The 22,224-nt window shown below is 41.1% G+C and overlaps 2 protein-coding genes across 2 annotated transcripts; one reads left to right on the top strand and one right to left on the bottom strand.

The window, feature by feature from the left end:
• Positions 1 to 4,618: 4,618 nt before the first annotated feature.
• LOC137295411 (centriole, cilia and spindle-associated protein-like) lies at positions 4,619 to 9,237 on the top strand. The gene is made up of 4 exons (XM_067826771.1): positions 4,619 to 4,708; positions 5,134 to 5,534; positions 6,927 to 7,222; positions 7,615 to 9,237. Exons 2-4 carry the CDS (start codon positions 5,153 to 5,155, stop codon positions 7,870 to 7,872), a joined length of 936 nt encoding a protein of 311 aa, XP_067682872.1. The 5' UTR covers positions 4,619 to 4,708; positions 5,134 to 5,152; the 3' UTR covers positions 7,873 to 9,237.
• On the bottom strand, positions 8,885 to 20,858 carry LOC137295412 (ras-related protein Rab-4B). Its single transcript, XM_067826772.1, has 7 exons — positions 20,589 to 20,858; positions 14,616 to 14,696; positions 14,065 to 14,179; positions 13,400 to 13,462; positions 12,847 to 13,001; positions 12,486 to 12,581; positions 8,885 to 10,972 (listed from the first exon to the last, which is right to left on the bottom strand). Exons 1-7 carry the CDS (start codon positions 20,602 to 20,604, stop codon positions 10,863 to 10,865), a joined length of 636 nt encoding a protein of 211 aa, XP_067682873.1. The 5' UTR covers positions 20,605 to 20,858; the 3' UTR covers positions 8,885 to 10,862.
• Between the last annotated feature and the right edge of the window lie 1,366 nt (positions 20,859 to 22,224).

Below are 22,224 nucleotides of genomic sequence, written 5' to 3'. Positions count from 1 at the left end.
CATGTCAACTTGACGTGGGTCAGTATTTCATTTACATGATGACATGTCAACTTGACATTGGTCAGCATTTCATTTACTTGATGACATGTCAGCTTGACGTGGGTCAGTATTTTAGTTACATGATGACATGTCCACTTGACGTGGGTCAGTATTTCATTTACATGATGACATGTCAACTTGACATTGGTCAGCATTTCATTTACTTGATGACATGTCAGCTTTGCGTGGGTCAGTATTTCATTTACATGATGACATGTCAACTTGGCATTGGTCAGTATTTCATTTACATGATGACATGTCAACTTGACATTGGTCAGTATTTCAGTTATATGATGACATGTCAACTTGACATTGGTCAGTATTTCATTTACATGATGACATGTCAACTTGACGTGGGTCAGTATTTCATTTACATGATGACATGTCAACTTGACGTGGGTCAGTATTTCATTTACATGATGACATGTCAACTTGACATTGGTCAGCATTTCATTTACATGATGACATGTCAACTTGACGAACCCGTGAAGGTCCCGGGGTAGAATAGGCCTTCAGCAACCCATGCTTGCCATAAAAGGTGACTATGCTTGTCGTAAGAGGCGACTAACGGGATCGGGTGGTCAGACTAGCTGACTTGGTTGACACATGTCATCGGTTCCCCATTGCGCAGATCGATGCTCATGTTGTTGATCACTGGATTGTCTGGTCCAGACTCGATTATTTACAGACCGTCGCCATATAGCTGGAATATTGCTAAGTGCGGCGTAAAACTAAACTCACTCACTCACTCAACTTGACGTGGGTCAGTATTTCATTTACATGATGACATGTCAAATTGACATTGGTCAGTATTTCAGTTACATGATGACATGTCAAATTGACATTGGTCAGTATTTTATTTACATGATGACATGTCAGCTTTGCGTGGGTCAGTATTTCAGTTACATGATGACATGTCAAATTGACATTGGTCAGTATTTCAGTTACATGATGACATGTCAAATTGACATTGGTCAGTATTTTATTTACATGATGACATGTCAGCTTTGCGTGGGTCAGTATTTCAGTTACATGATGACATGTCAAATTGACATTGGTCAGTATTTCAGTTACATGATGACATGTCAAATTGACATTGGTCAGTATTTCAGTTACATGATGACATGTCAAATTGACATTGGTCAGTATTTTATTTACATGATGACATGTCAGCTTTGCGTGGGTCAGTATTTCATTTACATGATGAAATGTCAACTTGACGTTGGTCAGTAAATTATTTACATGATGAAATGTCAGCTTGGCGTTGGTCAGTATTTCAGTTACATGATGACGTGGGAAGCAAGTCTCAGTGATGCACGTCTCAGAACAAACCTCACTTATCTCCGTACAAATGACTTTAAACTCCCATTGCTGTTGCGTGAAGGTGTGCTTTACGAACATATAATGCCAACAAACAACATGGGACCAATTATTTCTGGGATCGTCGTGAGAGAATGAGTATCTGAAACTGCAGAATAAACATATCACAACTGTTTCGTTGTTGAAAAAGGAATTCCCAGCCCTGTGATTGTGACACGCGTCTTTCGTGCTCTGAAATAATGTGTGGATGGTTGCCAGGAGGTTAGTTGCTTGGTCCTGTCCAGTTACTGAAAATACAAAAGAAAACACCACAGCACGTGACAGAGTCGGCTCTCTTATTAGTTTATGTAAGCATGCAATAAACATGCGCTGGTTAGTCTGCGCTGAGTGTTGAGAAAACCATCACAACTAGGTGCCTGTACTACCATGTCAGAGAGTAGGTTCCAGTCTTTTGTTATCCTTGCGTAAAAGGATTGCTGCAGGTGTTTCGAGTTCAGTGTATTATGTTTTCTGGTTCTGGTGGTGTTGGGGATCCAAGTTAGATCTTTTGGTGGTGCCATTAGCCCATTCACTATCTTGTAGAGTCGTACAAGTCTATCTTCCTCGCGTCACTCTTTGAGTGGTTTTACGTCCGTGTCTTCCAGCATCTTAGGGACACTACTAACGTGTGACTAGTCTGGTGGTATAAACTCACTCACTCTGGTGGTATAAATCTGGCTGCTCGTCGCTGAACTGTCACAATTGATGCGATGTCGACTTGGTGATAGAGGTTCCATGTAGTGGAGCAATATTCCTGTACCGATCTTACAAGAGATTGATCAGCTGTGATTAATTTTTAGTGTCCTTGGGCACTGACGTAACTTACGCCAGGGTTGAGTTTGCTTTATTGACAGTTTAACTGATATGTGTACTCAACTTGAGGGAGTTACTCCTAGATAAGGATTATCGTTAACTTCTTCTAAAATTGCGTTACAGAGTTCATAGATAGAAGTGCTTGGAGCCTTTCCTTGGCCAACTGTTCCAATGAGTTGAGGTCTGCATGTAGTTGAATGTGGTCCTCGAATGTGTTTATAGCTCTATAGATAAGGCACTCATCTGCAAATATACATACTGACGATTTTATGCGTAATGGTAAACCGTTGATGTGGAGGAGAAACAAAATTGGTCCTAGACAAGTTCCTTGAGGTACTCCGGACTCTGTATGTACTGAGCATAATACATTTCCTTCTGATACCACTCACTGGGCTCTTATTGTTAAGTGAGTGAGTTTAGATTTACGCCGCACTCAACAATATTCAAGCTATATGGTGGCGGTCTATAAATAATCGAGTCTGGACCAGACAATCCAGTGATCAACAACATGAGCATCAATCTGCGCAATTGGATGGCAAGCATGGGCTGTGAAGGCCTATTCTACCCCGGAACCTTCACGGGTGTGTTGTTAAGAATGACTTGATAACTTAATTAACTTTCTAAATGGCTTCCAGCTTGTGTAACTTGCTGTTGGGGACTGTGTCAAATTCTTTGCTAAAATCTAATATGGTGAGATGGACTTGTTATATATTGACATAATATCGTGGGTTGAAGTAGTGACTGGTACTGCCATGAACGCCCCAAACGTAAGCCATGCTGTAGGTTAGTGAAGATATTATACTTCTCCAGATGTGACATTAGATGTGGACAAATAATGTGTTCAAACATCTTCGCTCTGACACAGGTGAGGGAAACTGGACGATAATTGCTGACTAAGCGTCTTTTACCCTTCTTGAAGATAGGGGCTATGTTCGCCCTTCTCCAATCTTCTGGAATTTCTCCCCTGCTTGTGGATTTTGTGTAATTGGGGTTGAAGTCGGGTACTAGTTGTTTGGAGCATGATTGCAAGACCCTGGTTGGTAGTTTGTCAGGGCCACTGGCTTTGTTTGGCTGGACTTTATGTATTATAGCTTCAGTTCTTTTTACATCTATTATCAAGTCCATTATTACGGGGTACGTATGATGTAATATAGGTGGTATTTGCTCGTCGACTACCTCCTTGGTGAAGACTCATTGAAATTGTCAGTTTAGTATTTCCGCTTTCTTTCGACTGTCTGTGTGACGCGTGCCGCCTTCCTTCAGTGGACCTACTCGGATCCATTATTGTCTTGTTTCTTGGTGTATTTCCAGAAAGGTTTCCTCGTATTGTATTTAGGCTATTTTCTAGTGGCTCTTTCAGATAGTGTTGTTCTGCTTGGCGTAGTAGTTTCTGTGTGCTTTTCTTGTGCAGCTTATAGTCCTCCCAGTCTTCCTCCGCAGTTCTTTGCTTTGTGGTATAATCGTCCTGACCATTCTTCGTTCTCCTTTGTTGCACCATAGTAGATTGGGTCTGGAGGATTTTAGATTCGATAGAGTGTTCTTGTTGTCGAACATCAGTTGCAGTGAAGTCTTATCTCAACACTTCCAGCAGACGATAAAATGAGGTAGGCCTGCACATATGCGTCTGAACATTTCGTCTGCGTTGCATTGCATACCTGCAGGTTGTGCTACGCAGTATTTCGATCGAGTTTCTCGGTTCAATTACTGCTTGACAAGTATTAGATGAGCCACGACCTGACAAATGACCCCAATGTGCATACACGGGACATTCCATTTGAAACGAGGGAAACAGGTTGTCGTCTAAATGATCAAAAGTCCAGTTTCCTCGTGCGAATCGTGCAGTGATGGTGTTTTGCTGAGCTAAATCGCTCTACGAGGCACGTGTTAAACAGTAGCGGTATTGATTTCACGCCACGGTCAGCACGTGCTTAATCGCCAATCTACCTGTAGCAACCAAGTGTATTCATCCAGATTACTCGCCCCGCCTGCTTGTCACAAACGCGTTCACTGCGCTAGCTCATCTAATACTTGTCTAGGGCTTGTTGAACGTTTTAAACAGCGCTGTCAGTCATTTGAAAATATATCGGGATCTGTTACTGTAGAAAGTGTGCGTACTTATCGACTCTCTGCATCAAATAACTAATTATCAATTACAGGTTAAAAAGCTTTAGGGTCGTATTAATTTGCAACTGAATAATACCTTAACCCTTTACAAGCACTATTGTTTGCCATTAAACTCTTGATCCACATAATAAAACGCTAATTAGGGATAGTCAAAGACTCCGTTACAAATATGGCACTAATTAAGCCAAGCTGTAGTACAGATCTCCAAAAGTCTCATGACAATTCTCGGTTGGTGTAAACTGAATATAAGAGCAACGTCCCAGTTCGTGTGAGATTAGGAGTTATCCGCTCCTTAATCAAGGGGGCGCTGCTGCCTGCCAAACTGTAAATGTGTAAACAACTGTATTCACAGTCCATCATGTGTCTTTGCACGGTATGTAAACCTGTTTTGTTATGGGCCACTATAATGTTGTAGCACAAACACCTTTCTTTGGTCATTGCAAATATGTGTTCTAATATCGGTTAGCAGTACATCTTTGTAGGTTCGTTGCAACGAGCAGGTTTATGCTCGCGCTTGGAGCTCTACTTGTCTGAACCGGCATCGTCGCCTCAGGCTCATCTTCTGAAAAATAATATTAAAGTCTGGATTGCATTTCCCACTTTAAACTGAGGTAGAAGTAACAAGGAGGAAGTAATATGCTGGACCAAGCCTTGCTCAGCTGATAAAACCATTGAGACCCAAAACCAAGATATTTAATCATTTGAAGTATACTTCAGATGACGGATACGGCCTTCAGAAAACAGTCGTTTGTTGTGATGAGATTTTGAGATGGATGTTATATGCTCCTGTATTTGCAGTGAGGGGATTGACTTGAAAATGAAATCGGAATATCAGAAGCACTTCAAGGTGTCGGCACTTAGGAAAAGCCTGCCTCTCTACTATGAGAATGTGGCCTTTCGGACAGCACGTCGAGAGCGGGAGTATGCCCACACACCCGTCTCCTGGTACACCGAGGAGATAAACGATGATGAAAGCGTGGACAGTGACAAGGAAGCTGACAATGGATCAGATGAGAACGATGACACTCTACAGGTGCCAACAGTGATGAAGAAGAGACTTGTGACTGAGAGAGAGGAAGGGAGTGATCATGAGGATCATCCCCCAGAATCGCCCCTGGTCCATGATGAGAGGTCAAGCAGTATACCTACTTCTGCACAAAGAGAACATTCACAAACACAACTGATCGTGGGTGCAAATGGTATTTAATGTTAATTATGTTGAAGTTAAGATAAGAGCCTGACATTTGTAAAACTTATACTGTTGTTTGAAGTGTGCTGAAGTGATAATCTGAAATCTTGGGGTGGTTTGCTAACCAGCCCAAGGGTCTTATACATTAAAAAGTTTCGATAACATGTTCCATACATTTGAGTAAATTTGCCATATCTTAAAATCTCTTTTTCAAATTGCGCAAGACTTTTAGACTTAACAATTATTGTTTGAATATTTGACGATTGTATCGCAAGCTGAAGCACTGCATTGACATATGTTGACACTAAGACACTTATGAGATCTGCAAATTGTTTGATGTGGTAAAATACGTTTTGGCTTGTAACATTCTGACATTACCAGCGTAATGTCTGGCTAGGATATTGGCTTATTTTATTAAATAACTATGGTTCGATTCACCAGCTTTAGTATACAGCAGTGCTAACACCACTGTTAAGACAATGGGTTTTGTTGAACAAGTGCAAGATGAACTGAGAATGTGAAGTTATGATATATACCAATTTATCTTGAATCCAACACACAGTCTTCATTGTTACTTTGTGTATAAGTATCCAATATCCATTCATCAGTTTCAGAAAATAATTCCAATATCCTTTTCAACATCTACCTTTGGGAGCCATTTACACCATTTAGATTTTGGATGTTCACCTACTACCAACTCATTTCTGCTTGCAACATACTGAAATATGATATTCCAAGTGAAATTTGAAATAACAGAAAAGAAATTACTTCTTAGATATGGACATGTGTCCTGTCACTCTTTCCACACCTACAGTCAAAGCAGCACAGAACAGGCAGTGCTCTTTAAGTAGGCATCAATGACCTTGGCAGGATGTCCATGACTGCATTCCTCTGTTCATATCATTTTAGGATATTTATATAGTGCACATATCCATGCAACTAGTGCTTGCTCAAGATGCTGGTATCTTTCCCCCCTTAATAATTGGATGTCCATCGCAATGGCACATCATCACAATCATATTATCTCAGCTCTCTTGGGGGTATACCACTCTTGCAGAATCTAGGACTTGTAGGAGCACCAAGTTGATGGTGGCTTCCTCTTCCTGTTCAGGTGGACTGGGGCATATGGTCACAGTACTTTGTCAAAATTCACTGGCTATTGCTGTACTGCAACTAGGTGTTTTGCATGTATTCATGTGGCTACCATCTAGCCATGTACCAACAGATTCTTGGGTTCTTTTAAGTGCGAAGGGTTGTATACCATACAGTGGGGGAACTTCAGTGGTTCTTTTCAGCCATAATAACTTGATATTAGCTAAGTTTTCGTGGTAATGTGTAAGACATGGTCATCATTTTGCGGGATAGTAGTTAGATTAAGAGCAAACATTGTTTCCTTTCTAAGATTCAGGTTCAAGGATAAGAAAGCAGAGGAGACCTGACAGAATACAGAAGATTCCTTGCCCAGTAAGTAAACTACATGGTCCCATGTCAGGAACGAAGCAACCACAAATAAAGAGCTCCAAGAGGTCAACTACATCTGCTGGTGTGAGGTCAAAGACATCTACTTTATCAAAGATGAGATCAAGAACACCTGCAGCAGAAGCACAGCATCCAGCACCATTCATGTCCTATGGCTGGGCAGGTGCTGGGCATGACTTGTCTGAACACAAGACCTTCAACATTCGAGCAACAGCAGATGTGAGCAAATCAAATAAATTGGGCAGTTAATGTTGCCACCATTACAGTCCTATTTTCCTTGTCATTTCCTGATTCCCAGCTTACTCCTTGAAGTTTGTGTTAGTCAGATTTTGTAGATTATTGTATCTGGTACAGCTAGGGTTGTCCAGAAACATCATCGATCACTTCATTATGTGTTGCTGTAGGTTTGTGTTGTTTTCAATAGCTTTCTTGCCAACTGTGCCTGTATTTGTATGCCTCTGTTACTTTAGTGGAAGCCTCAAATATTCATGGCTGTTGAATGTACCATTTACTTCTCTTTGAGCAATTGTATGATATTTAGTGTTATACTGAATGTTAATGTTTTACCACTATTCCTCTGTGCAGCAGTAAAAACGTGATGACTGTTCCAGGTGTACCCTGCTGCTCTCCGGGCCCACTCAAGGAGGACAACTGCAGCACAGCAGAAAGAGGCATCAGCTCAGAAGACCAAGGAGGATCGCGTTCAGGCACTGCTGAATTCTGCTGCTAACGAGAGAGCTAAGCATGAGATTGAGTGGACATCTGAGTACAGACAGCAGTATCCTGCATACAGCGAAGGCGAGTACAGCCGGAGTCTATCTGCTCGGGCCAATGAGAGGAAACTGTGTCGTATTGTCTATGTGACGTGATCACAGAAATGGGTTCTTCTGTTTCGATGCTCACTCAGTACTCTAGTTTGTAGTCACACATACCAGCCACATAACTTAGTCAATGACACAAACATTGATAGTCACATTAATCCACAGAGGATGGAAACTACTCCCATCTTTTGTCACAATAAAGTACATAATGATATGCTGGAGATCAGCCCTTGGCAAGTGTCATGTGCATCATGCAAGTTGTCTCGCTTAAAACACAGTACAAGGATTGTACATTTACCATCCCAAACTGTCTTCCTGAGGAGTTATTGCTTGTGTGAGATCAAAGAATATATCACAGGAGTTTTGACAGTAGATTTTGCACATTGCTATGGCGTCATTAACTTGACACCACAAAGCTATGACATTGCTGGAAGCATAATGGCAGTACTGTGTTCGGAGATGTACATGTTTCACTGAAAAATAATGAAGGGAGATTTTTAGTGATAAATAGAGTATCACCTTTGTGTGTTCTGATATCAAATATATCAACAGTGGTTGATAAAAGTAAAAATATCCTTAGCAAACCTTGGGTATTTGTAACATTATCAACTCGTGGTGTTATATTTCATACCAAAAGACACTCAGGTTAGATTCTCTATATCCTGGCCTTAGGCATACAACGTGAATGTATCTCTTAGAGCAGCCTGATTGAGTCTGCTGCTAATGGGGCGTTGTGACAACTTTATCAAACTGTCCTACACAACACTGAGATTCAATGACAGTCCTATAGCAAGACTTCTACATTTTCAGAAAAGCTTTTTTATGTATATATATTTTATTGAATTCTGTTATTTAGTATATGTTTAAATTATCCATTGCAACTTTTGCAAAATGTTACTTTTATATTAAAATGACTAAATCCTATTTGTGTAATTTCTTTTGGATATGGAAACCGACCTGCCTCAACGTTGATCAAATGATAGTTCAGTCCTACACTGACTGACCAACCAACAGTGTGGTTGTAGTAACTTGTCAGGCAAGCAAATACTTACACCTTTACTTGTTTATATATTGAATTTATTACAGTGTATTTACATATGCTGTTGTCCTGTTGAAACAACATGCAATACAAAATGTTACATTGCTATACAAAACTGCAGGACACTAGGTCTATGTACAAGATGTAGCAAGCAAGAGTCGTACATTGTTTTGATGAGTACATGACACAAGAAAGATCATGGACATAGTACTAGGTTTACCCCAATGTCTCCGGTCAGTAGACCACCATGTGCTTGACTTGAGTCTAAAATTCATGGAAGGAACTGTCTGTGATATACTGCCTGATCATGATGCCAAGGTAATGAAATCATAAAATCTTTTAATAAACATTAAATGTTTGAGCATCAAAATTTTCACTAAGCCTATGAAACAGTATTGTGTGTAAAACTGGTAAAACACAGGTACTACGGTTACACAAGTGTAGAAAAACAATACAGGACCCCCTGCCTAATCTGTCCCTATTTTGGGTATTTCAACGTTATCATGGCCACAGTTCAAGTAACAATGTAATACACATATAAACAGGTCCATGTACTCAACATCTCAAACATCAACTGACAACAGTTTAACAGATTCAAAAACTAAACTGTAAGTCATGTACAGTTCCCCAAAGCCATCCCAGCATTGGTCTGGTATCCATCAGCTGCAAGATGGCTGAAGATGGCGGCAGCACAACACAATGTACAGGCTATATACATAATAAGTAGCACTTCAACATCACGTAAGCTCAACCGTAGTTGTGTATCGACCTGTTGACTACTGAGGACATGGCATCTCGGCACAAGCAGACACTCACTCTTTGTTCTAGGACAGATACACTAGCACAGATCACAGCATAAATAGATTACTTTTTCACAATGGGAAGAGAAAGGCTTGTCAAATACTATTTTATGAATTGTCACTTTTTAACCTGCAAGTCATATCTCCTTGTCATTTGTTAGACCCACATAGTTTTTAGCTGATATGTTGTAATCCAAGAACTACTTACTATCTGTTCCTGAAACTTTCGCATGCTGTCAACAGTTAATCTCGATCCCTAACCTACATCCTCTAAACACTGCCCTGCTGTCAGCCTCTAACACCAATCCGCACCTTGATGTTAACCTCTTACCCCGATCCCCATGTTGCTGATAACTTCTAAACCCCATTCCCACCCCTTGGTTAACTTCTAAACCCATCCCTACCCTGTTGTCATCTGCTAACCATATCTTGATCCTATCAACCACTAAATCCCTACATGGCTAACACAATCAGCAACTTTTTTCCCTTTAAGAACAATTAAAAATAATGACAATGTACAACAGAAAAATGTGCCAGGTAAATATTTTCAGGAATTGATATTCCAGGCAGTTATCCACTACGGACCTGATCAGCTGTTCTTGTGACTGAGGTTTTGAAGTCAGTCAGAATAGAGATGACAACAAACTGAGCAGTTGTTCCTAGTGATGGATCTCTGGTAAAGCTGGTCAGGTGTCCACTGTGAGGCCGCACGCTGATCACACATACTAGAGACTATGAGATACATTTAAGATACAGTTGCATGAGTACAAATATTCACAGCCATTCATGTGATAACGCAGACATTTACGAGATTCCAAGAAATGAGTCCAGGCTTGTCACTTCCTGTCTCCTGCCTTGTTTTCCTGGAATGTGGTTACAACAGCAGCTGATTTCACAGCAACAGCCAAGAGGAGTGTGCCTTACAAGAACTGGAGTCAGATCTACCAGGGCACTTGCTTCCACTGTACCACAGGACAAACTATCCATGGAAACAATCACCTTACACAGGCATACACATGCAGACATTCACACTGGCACACAGACACATGCACTCACTACCTCTCTCACACACAAACACACAGTCTGAGGACAGATGGAATGAGCTTGTATGGCGGCTGGCATCACCCCTAAGTAGCACTCCCAGCACTGGGCTGCTTCCTTATGTTGGATTAGGTGGGTGAGATGGGGTGGGGGGGTGACTAGCAGGCACAGTCCGGTCGTTTGGTGGCTTGTTGCTGTCTGTGTAGTCGCCGCAGTGAGGCATCTCCATATTGAATTCCAGACCCCATCCGCTCCGGATCTAGCTCTCCTGATGAAGATAAAGCTTGTACAGATTATGTGCCCACAGATGGAACAAAATTAAACTACAAACCGCTGTCGAATAGTGACCATACTAGCTGTTTGATAACATTTATGAAACTACATATATTTCGACTGACAAGAAAGAAAAAGGCGGCACTTTGCCCCACATTCTTGGATGTCACCAGGGTATATGTTCCAATAAATCTCCCCTTTACCCTGGATGCATCTATGATCTTATTACCTCCCTTGGCTGGCTTTTCATCCAATCAGGTGTCTGCACTGGGAAGTTGACCAATCACAACTCACTTTCGTTTCTTAAATTATCTAACCAGTTAAACTTCGCAAACATTTCTATTTTATGGTTTTGGGCCTGTCAATTTGTCTGTCTGATTTCCCCCAAATATGAGTTGAACTGAAAACAAACCTTTGTGAGTGTGGCCACTATCTTTGTTGAAGCCAGCAAGCTTGTTGGCTTACCTGATTGCTTTTGTGAAAAGGTGGAGCCAGCAAAGGAAGGTAAGAAAATTATCGGGAGCTGTAGATGCATTCAAGACATAATGGAAATTGACACTCTGAACAAGGCAGGTGGGTGGAGAGTGTGTCACTGGTGACAACACATGTGGGTAGTGGGTGTAACACTGAGGACAACACAGGTGGATAGTGGGTGTGACACTAAGGACAACACAGGTGGGAAAGTGAGTGTGACACTGGGGACAACACAAGGGGGTAGTGGGTGTGACACTGGGAACAACACTGGTCGGTAGTGGGTGTGGCACTGGGGACAGCATAGGTGAGTAGTGGGTGTGGCAACGGGAACAGCATAGGTGAGTAGTGGGTGTGGCACTGGTGACAACACAGGTTAGTAGTGTGTGTGGCACTGGTGACAACACGGGTTGGTAGTTTGTGTGGCACTGGGGACAACACAGGTGAGTAGTGGGTGTGACACAGGGGACAACACTGGTGGGTAGTGGGGGTGACACTGGGGACAACACAGGTGAGTAGTGGGTGTGACACGGGACAACACAGGTGGGTAGTGGGGGTGACACTGGGGACAACACAGGTGGGTAGTGGGGGTGACACGGGACAACACAGGTGGGTAGTGGGGGTGACACTGGGGACAACACAGGTGGGTAGTGGGGGTGACACTGGGGACAACACAGGTGGGTAGTGGGGGTGACACTGGGGACAACACAGGTGGGTAGTGGGTGTGGCACTGGTGACAACACAGTTGAGTAGTGGGTGTGACACAGGGGACAACACAGGTGGGTAGTGGGGGTGACACTGGGGACAACACAGGTGGGTAGAGAGATAGAGATGAGGATGATACAGATACTCCTGAAGACTCCTGACATGAAGACAAGGAAGACTAGAGAGAGCATCAGCCTGACCATGACAGAACATCACCCTGACTATGAAAGAATGCGAATGCCAACCTGATTATGAAAGAACACCAACCTTCTATGAGAGAACACCTACCTGACTATGAGAAAGCACGAACCTGACAGTGAGAGAACACTTACCTGATTCAATCTTGGTGAGGATAGATCTTGCACACTTCAGGAAGGTCTCCTCCACATTCTCCCCTGTGAGAGCACTTGTCTCCAAAAACATAAGTTCTGAAAGAAACAGTACCTACATCACTCAGCTGTAGACAGCAGAGCCAACAACTCAGAATTTCACTCCAGATACATGTTACAAAATGACACTTTTAAGGTAGAAAATATATAAGCACTACAGAACCAAAGAGACATTACCATGCTTATACTATTTGTGATACTGACATATGTATATAATGAGCATAGTCTTGGAGAAAATCATGTGAGCTATTTTTATACAGCCAAGAAGCGTACTTTGAGAAACTAAGTCTCCACAGTTACTCACCATTCTCTTGTGCAAAGCGGCTTGCTTCCAAGAATGTGACTTCACGCTCAGCCTCAAGGTCTTTCTTGTTGCCAACCAGGATGATGACAATGTTAGGGCTGGCTAAAGTGCGGGCATCAGTCAGCCAGTTGGTCAGAGCATTGTACGTCTCACGGCTGAAACAAACACACCTCACTGTACATCTCTCGGCTACAACAAACATACATCAATGTATGGCTCATAGTTACCACAAACACACCTTACTCTACGTCTCACAGCTGAAACAAACACACCTCACTGCACATCTCACGGCTACAACAAACACACGTCACTCTACATCTCATGGCTACAACAAACATACATCAATGTATGGCTCATAGTTACAACAAACACACCGCACTCTACATCTCTCAGCTACAACAAAAACAACTTACTCTACATCTCATAGCTACAACAAAAATACATCAACATATGGCTCATAGCTACAACAAACAATCATTGGGCTCTTGTGACAGTGACTGGGTTCTCATGCATATGTGTCCTATATTCTGTCCTTTTCATAAGGAAAGCTTACCTGGTTATATCATAGACCAGCAGGGCGCCAGCAGCACCTCTATAGTAACTGCGGGTAACGGACCTTAAAAAACAAATAAAATATGTCAGAATTTGAAAGAGTAGTAATTGTTAACAGAGTACCAAACTTTTTACCTGTCTCAATGAGACAGCACTGTGGCAACTTCCTCCTGCTGACAGTCATGCACACCGGACACCACCTGATCCTGACACACTGACTTACCTGCACACCAGACACCACCTGATCCTGACACACTGACTTACCTGCACACCGGACACCACCTGATCCTGACACACTGACTTACCTGCACACCGTACACCACCTGATCCTGACCTACATGCACACCTGATATGACCTGTTCCCTGCAGACTGACCTACATGCACACCTGATACAAACTGTTCCCTGCAGACTGACCTACATGCACACCTGATACAAACTGTTCCCTGCAGACTGATCTACCTGCACACCTGAAACAAACTGTTCCCTGCAGACTGATCTACCTGCACACCTGAAACAAACTGTTCCCTGCAGACTGACCTACCTGCACACCTGATACAAACTGTTCCCTGCAGACTGACCTACCTGCACACCTGATACAAACAGTTCCCTGCAGACTGACCTACCTGCACATCTGATACAAACTGTTCCCTGCAGACTGACCTACCTGAATCGTTCCTGCCCAGCAGTGTCCCAGATCTGTAGTTTGACAGCTTTTCCACCAACATTGACCACCTTGCTTCCAAACTCAACTCCAATTGTGTGGTTCGAGTCCTGCTTGACTGAAACGTAACGTATATAAGACTGCAACACGTACACTACGTTATCAATAGTAGATGTAATGCATTAGTTTTTCTGAGATACGATATTGTAAATGTTGATTGAACATTTGTTGCTCAACCTGAAATCTACTCAGAAATCCTTTCACAACTGACACTTGTTTTTGAAAATCATTCACGAAACAAACAACATGTAGGCAATGTTTGTCTCATGTCATGTATCCAAAGCTACAAAATGGCGGCAACTGACCATTCCATGTCCACTTAGCAGAAAACAGAATCTACACGGACAAACTGCATCAATCACTGTCAAATATTGCAGCTTCCTGTAACTCACAATATGTATCAATGACACAGATACCTCCATCTCAACATGTTTGCAGGAATAATACAGTTGTGTCACCAGGCAGCCAGCATGTATGACAGTAAACACACTTACACTTGTTCTCTATGAACTGATGCAGTATGCATGACTTGCCAGTACCCGCACTACCAATCACCAGGAACTTGAACAGGAAATCTGAAAGCAGACCTTAGTAAAGTATATTGGAACAGGTAACAATACATACACATGATACACCAGGCACATCTAAAACTGGTAACATATACCAGGTACATGTAAAACTGGTAACACAAACTTGGTACATGTAAGACTGGTAACATTAATCTGGTACATGTAAAACGGGTAACATGAACTAGGTACATGTAAAACGGGGAACATAAACCTGGCACATGTAAAACGGGGAATACAAACCTGATAAATGTAAAACCTGTGACATAAACATGGTATATGTAAGATGAATCACATACATCTCGGGTGTAGATGGGTAAGATACAACATTGAACAAAACGATCTTAGCATTATGGTGACGGTAACTCCCATACCTTAACACTAAGGTAGTCTTAGTGCTAAGGTTGTTCTGTACAACTGCACACATGTAAGTATAGACCAGGCAACATACAGGTAAAATATACCATTCAATATACTGTCAATGGACAGATGATTGATAGTCAGAGTTAGCAGTCACTGGACAGATGATTGATAGTCAGAGTTAGCAGTCACTGGACAGATGATTGTTAGTCAAGAGTTAGCAGTCACTGGACAGATGATTGATAGTCAGAGTTAGCAGTCACTGGACAGATGATTGTTAGTCAAGAGTTAACAGTCACTGGACAGATGATTGATAGTCAGAGTTAGCAGTCACTGGACAGATGATTGATAGTCAGAGTTAGCAGTCACTGGACAGATGATAGTCAGTGGTAGCAGTCACTGGACAGATGATTGTTAGTCAGAGTTAGCAGTCACTGGACAGATGATTGATAGTCAGAGTTAGCAGTCACTGGACAGATGATAGTCAGTGGTAGCAGTCACTGGACAGATGATTGTTAGTCAGAGTTAGCAGTCACTGGACAGATGATTGATAGTCAGAGTTAGCAGTCACTGGACAGATGATTGTTAGTCAGTTGTAGCAGTCACTGGACAGATGATTGTTAGTCAGAGTTAGCAGTCACTGGACAGATGATTGTTAGTCAGAGCAGTCACTGGACAGATGATTGTTAGTCAAGAGTTAACAGTCACTGGACAGATGATTGTTAGTCAGTTGTAGCAGTCACTGGACAGATGATTGATAGTCAGAGTTAGCAGTCACTGGACAGATGATTGATAGTCAGAGTTAGCAGTCACTGGACAGATGATTGTTAGTCAGAGTTAGCAGTCACTGGACAGATGATTGATAGTCAGAGTTAGGAGTCACTGGACAGATGATTGTTAGTCAAGAGTTAGCAGTCACTGGACAGATGATTGATAGTCAGAGTTAGCAGTCACTGGACAGATGATTGTTAGTCAAGAGTTAACAGTCACTGGACAGATGATTGATAGTCAGAGTCAACAGTCACTGGACAGATGATTGTTAGTCAGAGTTAGCAGTCACTGGACAGATGATTGATAGTCAGAGTTAGCAGTCACTGGACAGATGATTGTTAGTCAGTTGTAGCAGTCACTGGACAGATGATTGTTAGTCAGAGTTAGCAGTCACTGGACAGATGATTGTTAGTCAGAGCAGTCACTGGACAGATGATTGTTAGTCAAGAGTTAACAGTCACTGGACAGATGATTGTTAGTCAGTTGTAGCAGTCACTGGACAGATGATTGATAGTCAGAGTTAGCAGTCACTGGACAGATGATTGATAGTCAGAGTTAGCAGTCACTGGACAGATGATTGTTAGTCAGAGTTAGCAGTCACTGGACAGATGATTGATAGTCAGAGTTAGGAGTCACTGGACAGATGATTGTTAGTCAAGAGTTAGCAGTCACTGGACAGATGATTGATAGTCAGAGTTAGCAGTCACTGGACAGATGATTGTTAGTCAAGAGTTAACAGTCACTGGACAGATGATTGATAGTCAGAGTCAACAGTCACTGGACAGATGATAGTTAGTCAGTGGTAGCAGTCACTGGACAGATGATTGTTAGTCAGAGTTAGCAGTCACTGGACAGATGATTGTTAGTCAAGAGTTAACAGTCACTGGACAGATGATTGATAGAGTTAACAGTCACTGGACAGATGATTGATAGTCAGAGTTAGCAGTCACTGGACAGATGATTGTTAGTCAGAGTTAGCAGTCACTGGACAGATGATTGTTAGTCAAAAGTTAACAGTCACTGGACAGATGATTGATAGTCAGAGTTAACAGTCACTGGACAGATGATTGATAGTCAGAGTTAGCAGTCACTGGACAGATGATTGTTAGTCAAAAGTTAACAGTCACTGGACAGATGATTGTTAGAGTTAGCAGTCACTGGACAGATGATTGATAGTCAGAGTTAACAGTCACTGGACAGATGATAGTCAGTGGTAGCAGTCACTGGACAGATGATTGTTAGTCAGTGGTAGCAGTCACTGGACAGATGATTGTTAGTCAAGAGTTAACAGTCACTGGACAGATGATTGTTAGTCAGAGTTAGCAGTCACTGGACAGATGATAGTTAGTCAGTGGTAGCAGTCACTGGACAGATGATTGTTAGTCAGTGGTAGCAGTCACTGGACAGATGATTGTTAGTCAAGAGTTAACAGTCACTGGATAGATGATTGTTAGTCAGTGGTAGCAGTCACTGGACAGATGATTGTTAGTCAAGAGTTAACAGTCACTGGACAGATGATTGTTAGTCAAGAGTTAACAGTCACTGGACAGATGATTGTTAGTCAGTGGTAGTAGTCACTGGACAGATGATTGTTAGTCAGAGTTAACAGTCACTGGACAGATGAATGAATGAATGAATCAATCAATTTGACTTTTTGAGTGGCATATTTAGAAGTTGGGAGTCAAATAGAATAAGCGTATATGGATGACAACTTCTTTAATACTAGAACACGTCATTTTGATACAGGTTCTTGTATCGTTTTCAAGTGTAAAATGTACACTTGAAAACGATACAAGAACCTGTATCCAAACCTAAGGAATTATACCAGTATACCACCAGACCTGTCTATGTGCCACGTTTGGTGAAGAATAATGAATAGGTTTCAAGTTCTGCTCCAAAAAAAAGCACAACCACCAATTTCAGTCAAAGTCAAACTTGTTGTCATGGAAACTACAAAAAGTAAAATTCACACACTGATGTAACCCCCAAAAGGATCTACAGATCATGGTGAACATGGCGAATGGGTGTAAGAAGTTTGATAAAGCTCAAGTTTGGGAGATATGCTCCAGACAAGATGACATCCTCAAAGCCACTGCCCAAGTCATGTTTCCATGGAAACTGCTAAAAATAAATTGTTTATCTGTGTGTAACCCCAAAAGTCACATCTAGTGATCATGCTTGACATGTCTCCCAAGTTTGGTTAAACTATCATGAATAGTTTAGGAGATGTGCTTTGGACAAAGTACGGCAGACGCATGTACAGATGGCTGTAACCTTGTTTCTATATTCCAAGCAACTTCATTGTTGCGAGGGATAATACAGAACTTTGAAATAGGAAACAGATCTGAATCTAGACATCTGCCACTGACTTTTTCAACAGGAACCCAACTGATTGTCACTGAGAAATGAAACCATGACTGATAAATGTTTGGGATGAGTCAAAGGTGGATGTACGTATGAACAATCTTTCCTGTCAGGAAAGTACGTTTGCTATAAGTGATGCAACTGATATGCTTCGTGCTGATGTTGATATGTCTATTTCTTTGTTTAACTAAAGAATGTTTTCACTCATAAAACAGATGTTTCCCCTTCCCCAAATTTCATTGTTGAGATCTCAAACAATTCATTTGACTCCTTCAATTTGTAAATCTCAAAGTACAGGTTAGAGTATGAGGACTTGGTCTCTAATGGTTGAAAATGTGATGAGTGCTCTAGCTAACAATTTCAACCCAAAAGACCAAAGTCTGAGTGCTCTAACCTACTTAAAGCATAACATATACAAATAAGGAATATCATCATAGAATCATAGAATCAATCATAGAATCATATATTTATGGATACATTTATGAAATATTTGGAACTATTTTGTTTATTCCTATGACAGCTGAATGAGTACAATGAATAGAGCCATTTTGGGGCTTGTTAAACACTAAACAGGGCCCTGAATGAGAACTATCAAAATAAAGAGCAAGACATGCCAGTGTATTTAATGCAGACTCATTCAGTACACATTCAGTGGCTTGTATACCAGGAATCTGGGCCCTTAACAAGAACCATAAAAATGTAAAGCATGATGTGCATGTGCTTTTCCCTCTAGGCATTCTACATTCACATGTGCTCTGGTGTAGTCATGTTCGAAAATGAATCAGATGAACTAATTCCTTTGTCCCATAGCATTTTCGCACCACAAAATGAGTTTAATTCAAGGGATGATGAACTGATTAGTAGTAGCTAGGATGTAATGTTGTGAAATAAGGTAAATCAGATACCACATTACAGTGACATAAGCGATGATAATTTGGTAAATATTGATACAAGTGGCTATATGAATGTTTCTTCAAGCACGTCGAATAATTCTGTACTGAAGGTATGATTTACTACTCCGAAGAGAGACGTCAAAACAGACAGACGTCAAAAAGTAAACTTCCGGAACAAACAAGGAGCTTGTTTGGCTGGGAAATATATAAATGCCAAAATACGTAAATAGCAAAAGGCACCACTTTGGGATCTGCGTCCAAGTCCAGTAAATGCCAAGTTTTGTTGAAAGATATTACGAAGTTTATGAGTTGTGATCAGGCAATAATGCCTGCCAGACAATTTAGACAAATTCCAAAATGTTTCTATGAAAACCGAGAAAAATAATAAATGACAAAAGTTTGTAAATAGCAAAAGGCACTACCATAGGTTCTGTTTGTTATATCTACAAACTTTTGTTGAAAACTATTGAACAGTTTTTGAGTTATGCCCTTGAAACAGAATGATTATGGACTAAGGACAGACAGACGAGACATCAACTATATTCAAAAGCATTACATGCCGAGGGGTGGGGGGGGGGGAGATAAAAAATAAACATTAAACATATATTAGCATATTAATTTCAATTTATGATCAATAGAGTCCTAACCGAAATACAAAATATGTTTATAATAGAAGTGCTTCGTAAAATGTAAAATGTTTGGCACACACATCCTGGTTTAGCATACTAATTCCATACATAGTTTGGCCGACTCACTGATAATGCACACAGAAACTACAGAACACCGATAGGAGTATTAGGCACACGTGATAACCCAGCAACTGTCTCATGTCAAATAGCATTGTGTTTGGAAGTAAAAGTTTCAAAAATTATGTATTGTGAGTAATTATATGTAAGGTATTGTAATCTGATTGTTAGAGTTGTGATGCTGTATTCTGTATTCTAAAGGTTGGCCCACGTTTTCAGACATTACACAATTTCAGATATTTGTTGTGCAAAAAAACATTGCAAATTATTTAATGACAGATTGTGTTAAGCATAAGGTTTTCTTTTCTAAGTTGGTTAGATGTTTCACACTTGTTCATATGATTAGAAAGATAGCAAACGAGCATTTCGTAAGTGTCTGAAATCCATAATGCGAGCATATAACAGAAACTGCAGAACGTAAATATGGTTAAGCGTGATGTTTAACAATGACATGTTTAACGTGACGTATCACAGTGAGAATTTCATGAACCCTTATCATCATGGACTTTTACATCGATGGGTAACATATACCAACTAAACTAACATTACTGTCAACAACTGTCATCAACAGACGGAGACAAGCAATTTTTAATCGACGTTCATGATGTAAACAATTTCTGCAATTCTTGGCTGTCATGACCCATTCATCATCGTAACTGATTAAAGTGTTCACTTGAATACATCAGCTGATTCACAAAAAGGTGTAAGAATTATTCATCGTAGGAAAGGTCGTCGTCCTAGCATGAACAATGTCACAAAAAACTTACCATACGATTCTGACATTTTGATTATTCCTGTACGTCAGTGTCTGTGACGGTAATTTTTGAGACTACTTCCTCCAAAATGGCTGTCGCTTCTGAATCAAATCTCGTCAGAGCGGTAACCGACTTTTGATATATTCGAATTATCAGCAATATTCCAGCTTTGTCGGGTGTGATAATGTAGTAAGGAAAGGTCAAAGTACGCAAAATTAAAGAAAACTCGCTTTATGCCAAACATAAAATGACATCATATACTGAACTCATAACAACATTGGTATTGAAGCGCTTCCTATTGCTGTATTTTGGCGTGGACTAAGTGTACCTGTTCATGCACGGGCGTTCTCGTCTATATTGAAATTGTATTCGATTTCATTTGCAAGAAAGACGTCTTTCGTTATGACAATCTGATACTAACTAGAAAATATTGACGCAAAGTCACCGAAATATTCACTTCTTAAACAGTAATGTATTTAATCAACGTACGGGTCACAAGAGCGAGTGCAAGCATTGGTTCTAGGGTCTCCAATGATTTCCAGGAGTTCTGAAAGTATATATGAATACCCGTACTAGATCTGTAATTTGCAGAGGAAGTGTAAAGTCAATATGACATGCCTTACACTGGTAAGTATCTAAATGATATCCTATATTCATACCTTTATATTTGGCCACCTTATTTTACAGCACTTTACCAATGCATATCCTGGTTAGAATTGATCTTAAGCAAGCCAGGTTTCTTGTAAGTGGCGACTAACGGGCTCGGGTGGTCAGGCTCGCTGTCTTGGTTGACACGTATCATCGTATCCCAACTGCGTTGATCGACTCCTATTTTATAGATTACTGGATTGTCTGGTCCAGACCCGAATCACAGACTGCTGCCATACAGCTGGAATATTGTTGTGCGGCGTAAAACTGTTTTACAGTACAGATAAAGTAAGCAATTCCCGTGGTCTCCATGACAAACGTTACAGACAACTGCATCACTTCGGACTTTCATTCCATTTTGAGTGCTGTAGTGAGTGTAGTTTTATATCGCGCTCAACAATATTCCAGCTATATGGCGGCAGTCTGTAAATAATCGAGTCTGGACCAGACAATCCAGTGATCATCAGCATGAGCATCGATCTGCGCAACTGGGAACCGATGACATGCGTCAACCAAGTCAGCGAGCCTGACCACCCGATTGCGTTTGTCGCCTCTTACAACAATAGCTGCCTTTTATGGCAAGCATGGGTTTCTGAAGGCCTAGTCTACCCTGGACATTCACGGGTCTTGAGTGCTCTAACTACCATAACAAGCAAAACGTTATCACAAAATACAAAATATCTTATAGTTGCCGTTTTAATATGCAGATTTTAGTTTTGATTTTGAAAAAAAAATGTACAGCAAAACATATGCAGTACTCAAATTAGTATAAAAGAGTGGGTTGTGCTGGATTAATGTTGATATATACACTGTGATGTTTAACGGCGTGGAGCTTGAGGATAACAATTCCATAACTACGTGAGTGAGTTGGTTTAGTTGTGCGCCGCACTCAGCGATGTTCAGTGACATTGCAGTAGTCTCTTACTAATCGGAGCTAGACCAGACAATTCACTGTGTGTGTGAACCCACAGACCAACAGCATGAGCATCGATCTACAAAA

Source organism: Haliotis asinina, chromosome 8, assembly GCF_037392515.1.
Source record: "Haliotis asinina isolate JCU_RB_2024 chromosome 8, JCU_Hal_asi_v2, whole genome shotgun sequence".
NCBI classification, from domain to species: Eukaryota; Metazoa; Mollusca; class Gastropoda; order Lepetellida; family Haliotidae; genus Haliotis; species Haliotis asinina.
The sequence above is the reverse complement of the archived record's forward strand: the minus strand, read 5'-3'. Positions and strand labels throughout refer to the sequence as shown.